This window comes from Paroedura picta, chromosome 3 (genome assembly GCF_049243985.1).
Source record: "Paroedura picta isolate Pp20150507F chromosome 3, Ppicta_v3.0, whole genome shotgun sequence".
In the NCBI taxonomy this organism is placed as follows: Eukaryota; Metazoa; Chordata; class Lepidosauria; order Squamata; family Gekkonidae; genus Paroedura; species Paroedura picta.
Window position 1 is genome coordinate 126,919,927 of NC_135371.1, and position 6,000 is coordinate 126,925,926.

Consider the following 6,000-nt stretch of genomic DNA (forward strand, 5'->3'; position numbering starts at 1 on the left):
ATTTCTATATTATTAATAAATACTCATATTCTTATAACTACACCATAGTTTATAAACTCTATGGTTCGCTCTCATTAGGCCTACAGACATTTCCCTTTTTGTTAACCTTTTTTTAGTTCCTGGACTCTTCTTTGGACAAAGATTTTTCTCCTTTTTGCTGTGGAAAGTATTAGTGGGCACCATGGCACCCAAAGGCAGCATATTGTGACCCCCAAACTACTCTATTAACCAAGAGTTCTTTCTTGACTCCTGTCAATGAGATAAAATGACAAATTACAATGAAGTACTCTAGCACTGTAGCAGAAGCCTTTGAAAGGCCCCATGTCATCCTTGTCTTGGCAGCTCATGAAATGGTTTGCAGCAAGCATGCCTAGTGTCCTCAATGTTTACCTGGTCTTTCCAAGGATTGAATTAGACACAGGCTATTTGCATAAAGAATGGTAAAGGCCGTTCAAGAGAATATATAATTTTTTTTCAATCATGAATTCCTGGCAACTCCAGGCCATTCCTGTTCATCTAAACCAGTGGTCCCCAACCTTTTTATCACCGGGGACCGGTCAACGCTTGACAATTTTACTGAGGCCCGGACGGGGGGGGGGGGTAGTCTTTTTGCCAAGGGATGTCGCCGCCGGCTGAGTCCCTGCTCCACTTGCTTTCCCGCCGTCCGCTGGGGGGCTCTGCCAGCAGCAGCTGCACAGTGCCATGCCAAGGGGGAGCCCCAGCCATGGCGGCCGACGGAGAGCACCAAAGGTAAGCCAGTGGAAGGGCAGCCCCTGAGGCAGCAGCCAGAAAGGAGGATGAGGAGGAGTTGCGGACCAGTACCAACTGATCTGCGGACCGGCACCGGTCCCCAGACTGGGGGTTGGGGACCACTGATTTAAACAATCTGACCTTGTAAAACCCTTGAAAACTTAACAAATGAGGGGCTTTGTAATAGTGAGACTTCCATTTCATGTTGTATTATAGTTTTAAGGTACCAGAGTCCAGAATCACTCCAGATTAGGTTTTACTTTTGGCTCTGGGTAAGCTGCCTAGGCAAGCTGTTATGAATCACCCTAGTAGGCCTTATATTTCTTTCTTTGTTTATTCTTTACTTAAGAAGCCCCTCAACACGTTCCTGAGTGATTGTGGCAACTTACAGGCTTCCTGGCAGATTCAGGAAGGGCATTTGATAAAACACGATCTGAATACAGATTAAGCAGGCATTATGTTCACCTGCTTACAAGATAGCACTCCACAAAGCAGAGCTGCCGCAAAAGAGCATATCAGGAGAGATATGTGGCCCCTAGCCTGTGAAGGACATTGAAGGTGATAACCAGCACCTTGGATTGAACTCAGAAGCCAACAGGTAGGCAGTGCGGAGATTTCAACATGGGTGTTAACATTCACATTGCAACTTGTTCCAGCTAACTGTTTAGCTGCTGCATTTTGCTCCTGCTGAAGATTGGTCTTCAAGAGTAGACTGAAGTAGAGTGCATTACAGTAGTTCAGGCTTGAAATTTTAGTGGCATGAATTAGTGTGGTCACACTGGATGAGTTTAAGGGAGGGGTCCACTTCCATTAAAAATGTCAATGAGAAAACACTTCTTGCTGCCAGGCTAACCTGCTTCTCTAGCAGTAATGTAGCATAGGAGTGGACATGGACCAGGAAAATGCAGTTAATTTCAACTTGTGGCTCATGGTGTACTCAGTTCATGAGCTACAAACGGTCACAAACTTTTAGGTGCCAAAATAACTGTTTCAGTCTATGACATTTGTGATGTGGTGGAATAGCTCCCCAGTGTACTAGAGACACCAAACTTACAGGAATTCTCCAACTGACTCTACCTGCCCTCCATTTTTGGTGAGGATTGGATTTATCGGGTCTAAGTTACAGTCCCCCAAAAACTGCCCCCAGGTAAGTACTTGCTAGAGAAATGACAAGCATACAGAATGGACCTGTACAAGCTAGATACATCAGATTCACAGGGGACCCCCCCCCCGATGGCTCTCTACATGCTTTCTAAATTATGTGTAGATTTATTATTTTTATTTATTATTATATTTGTTGACCACCACTCCCAGGCCATGCCGGCTCATGGTGGTTTAGAGGAAAATGATAAAATCACATAAAACAGAAGAAAAATATACACTCCCATGCACTGCTGATAAAACTAGTCCAATCTTCCCCAACCACTGTCTCAGGGGGTAATTCCTGCGCAGATGACTGGCAAATAGGGCCTAGGGAGGGATCCAATCTCCTTAGCCTGGCCTCCACCAAATGCCTGATGGAAGAGCTCCTTCTTACAGGCCCTGCAGAACTGAGATAGTTCAGTCAGAGCCCTTAGCTCTTCCAGGAGCTCATTCCACCAGGTTGGGGCCAGGATATAAAAGGCCCTGTCCCTGGTCGAGGCCGGGTGTGCCTCCTGGGGGCCAGGGACCACCAACAGATTCAAATCCACAGAGTGAAGAGCCCTGTAGGGGGCATAAGGAGACAAGCAGTCCCTCAGGTATGCAGGGCAAGGCTGCAGATGGTCTTAAATTTAAGAACCAAAACCTTTAACCTGATCTTGAAGTTAACTGGTAATCAGTGCAGGTGCCTGAGCACCGGCTGTATAGGCCCTCCAAGATGACTGCATGAGGACCCTAGCAGCGGCATTCTGGAACAATTGTAATTTCTGGGTCAGAGATAAGGGAAAGCCAGAATAGAGCGAGTTACAGAAGTCTAGTCTGAAAGTGACTGTTGCAGGGACTACGGTGGTCAGGAGTTCTGGGGACAGGTAGGCTGCTAGTAGCATCACTTGTCAAAGATGATAAAATGCCACTTGGGCTACCTTCATGATCTGAGCTTCCATAGAAAGGGAGACATCAAAGATCACTGGCAGTCTTCCAGCAAAGGTTGGATACACACTTTTCTTGGATGCTTTAGGATGCTTAGGGCTGATCCTGCGTTGAGCAGGGGGTTGGACTAGATGGCCTGTATGGCCCCTTCCAACTCTATGATTCTATGATTTTATCAGCCCTAAATTCCTGGTGGACAGTACTGCAGTAAGTTGCACCCCCTCCAGGAAGGGGGTTTATTCTGTGAACACACTTCCTGGTCCTGCCCCTATCCACCCAGCCACAAGACCTCCAGTTTGGAGGGGTCTGAGCCATCCAGACATTGCTTCCAAACAACTGGCAAAAGCTTTGTGTGTGTGGGGGGGGGGAGTCTAGCCATCTATCCATCAGGAGAGAGCTGGGTGTAATCCACATAATGGTGACAGCCCAGCCCAAAACTCTGGACCAGCTGTGCCGGAGGGCATATTTAGATGTTAAATAACATGGGGGAAAGTATTGCCCCCCCCATCGCAGTACTCCAAAAGGGAGTGCAAAGGGGCGTGATAACTCTTCAACCACTGTCACCCTCTGTGTCTGGTTCTGAAGAAAGAAGACCAGCCACTTCAAGGCTGTCCCCCTAATCCCTATCCTGGCAAGGCGGTAACTTGTGATCAATCACATCAAATGTGGATGATAGACACACAAGGATAGCCAAACTGCTCTGATCTAGCTGGCCCCTGAGGTCATCTGTTAAGGCAACCAGCACAGTCTCCACTCCTTGGCCAGGACAGAAGCCTGACTGGTAAGGATCAAAGTCTGAAGCTTCCTCCAAGAATGCCAGGAGCTGGTCCACAGCAGCCCTCTCCACCAGCTTACCCAGAAACGCTAAGTAAGACACTGGGCAGTAGCTGGCAGGTTTCCACAGGTCCAGTGATGATTTCTTCAAGAGAGGGTGAACCACCACCTCCTTAAGTCCTTTGAGAAACTCTCCAGATGACAAGGAGAGGCTGACAATACCCCTCAGGGGGCCTCCTATTCATTGGTTGCCCAATTTGAGCAGCCAAGAGGCATAGGGGTTGCCTCACCATACTTGTTGCCCTCCTCTTCAACTGTGGTGCCCAACTGAACACAGTACTCCAAATGAGGCCAAACCAGAGCAGAGTAAATATATTTTGCACCCATTTTCAGCATCATGGCACACAGAACTGTTCACAATCAGGAGGGATGAGAGGGTAGAAATGCATGTCCTCAAAGCTAAGGCACACCGTAGTTTAAGCCCCTTTGCCTGGCATGAGCCCTGAGCAAGGTGAAACAGAGGGCCGTGCCAGCCAAGCTCCATGCAAGATAACTTAGCTTGACTGAACTATACTGAGGACAATATTGACCCTGATGGACTAGCTTCAGGCTTGAGGGTGGTACTTGGTCAAGCCCTGTGCCATGGCTGAGACCTCTGTGAGGTAAAGGAGGAACATGGGTGTTTATTCTGTGAACAAACAGCATTTCCTTATTGCTGATGCTGTTTGTTAGAACCTAGGCTCCCAAAGCATTCAGAAGTATTTATAAAATATGTAAGTCCCAGAGCTTCAAAGCAGGAACATCACAGGAATGTGATGTGGAAGAATATCAGTGTGTACGTCATGCCATTCCACCAGTACATATCAGCATCTCATCAAATATGTCAATGTGAAAAGGATTTCTTGGTGGTAGAAAGTGTGGAAATTAAAATTTTCCTCACTTGAATAGTTTGAGGCTTTCTGTGCTGCTCTACCAGGCCGCGCCTGGTTACCAATTAATTATACCCTCAGCCGGGAAACTGAGACCAAGACCAAATTGTAGGGCAAGTTTCAAGTCCAAGGGCCAGTCCAAAAAGCCCGACCAGAGTCAAGAGCTAGGGAAAAAATTAAGGAACAAGCCGAGATCAGGTACCAGGAATGAAGTCAGGAGCCGAAGTCAGGAGTCAGTCAACCAGAACTATGCTATAGCGAATCAGAACACCTAGCATCTGGGAAGACAGGCAAGGAATGCATGCATTGCAACCATGGATAATGTTGCCTCAAGGCTCTTCTAAAGTACACCAAGGCTGGATGGAGTAGCCTTCAGCGAGAGGGCTTATAGCTGGACCTAGTCCTCATCTGAGGAAGGAACGGCAGCTGGATTCCATCTAGATTGACAGCAGAGCTGATTTTCTGGCAGATGACAGATCTGCATGCTGTCGCATTTGCTGCCACTCCAGTGAGTCCACTGAACTAGATGGGCCCTTCCCTCGGGGTCTCACAGGTGCTGGCTGGTAGGTCTGAGTAGAAGCCTGGCTGGGACCAGGCTGCTCATCACTTAGAGCAGTGGTTCTCAACCCTTGGGTAGCGACCCCATTTAGGGTCACCTGGCCCTTTCTGTGGGGTCCCCAGGTTGCCTGCCGCTGCAGCGGCAGTGACAAGCAAGGCAGCAGCTGCTGCGGTGGATGGTGACCAGAAGCTGCGGCGGGCAGCAAGTGGCAGGCTGCAATGGTGGGGGGCTAGTAGTGATGGAGCCATGGCAATGGCCGCCTCCACGCCGCCCTGACTGTCATGCGCCTGCTACCTGCTGCCATCGTCCACTGTGGCTTCCAGCTGCCGTCACCTTGAAGGTACAGGGTGGGCCCACCCCAGCCTTCTCTGTGGGGGGAAGGGGCTTCCCGAGAAGGTCTCTTAGCCGACTCAGGCAACTGTTGTGCACCTGTGTGCACGCAAATGTGCACGCACACGCTGCCCGTGCACAAATGTGCGCATGCACACGCCGACCCCGCTGTTGCCACCGGGGTCGCAGTTGAAAACTGCTGACTTAGAGGATTTGATTGGCCCCGATCCTTGACACAATCCTCCATGGCAGGGTCTACAGGCTATGTGCTTGGCCCGAGCAGAGTACCTGGGTCGGCATCCAGAAGCGCATCGGGAGGTGCAGCAGGTTCAGGCATGACACTTTCCCTGTTTAGCTGGCACTCTGGCATGGGGCGTTTCAGATCCACCTGCTCCCTACAGCAGTTAGCAGCAGTTAGCCTTTAGGTTATTGATTCAACAGTGCTAGGAATGTTTGGATGGTGGTATTTCCTGCTTTCTTGCAAATGATTGAACCAGCTCACGTTTACCACTATTTCTCACTGGCCATGCCAGATTCACTTTGGTCACTTGATGTTCAGTGTACAATTCAGCTTCTTTCAATCCAGGA

The 6,000-nt window shown here is 49.0% G+C and overlaps 1 protein-coding gene across 1 annotated transcript in view; it reads right to left on the reverse strand.

Moving 5' to 3' along the window:
- LOC143831321 (uncharacterized) overlaps window positions 1-5,762 on the reverse strand; it is a 31,192-nt gene extending 25,430 nt beyond the window's left edge. The window contains exon 1 of the mRNA XM_077324351.1: window positions 5,701-5,762. Within this exon, the coding sequence (XP_077180466.1) occupies window positions 5,701-5,749 (49 nt within the window). The 5' untranslated portion in view covers window positions 5,750-5,762. The remainder of the gene's footprint in view (window positions 1-5,700) is intronic.
- Between the last annotated feature and the right edge of the window lie 238 nt (window positions 5,763-6,000).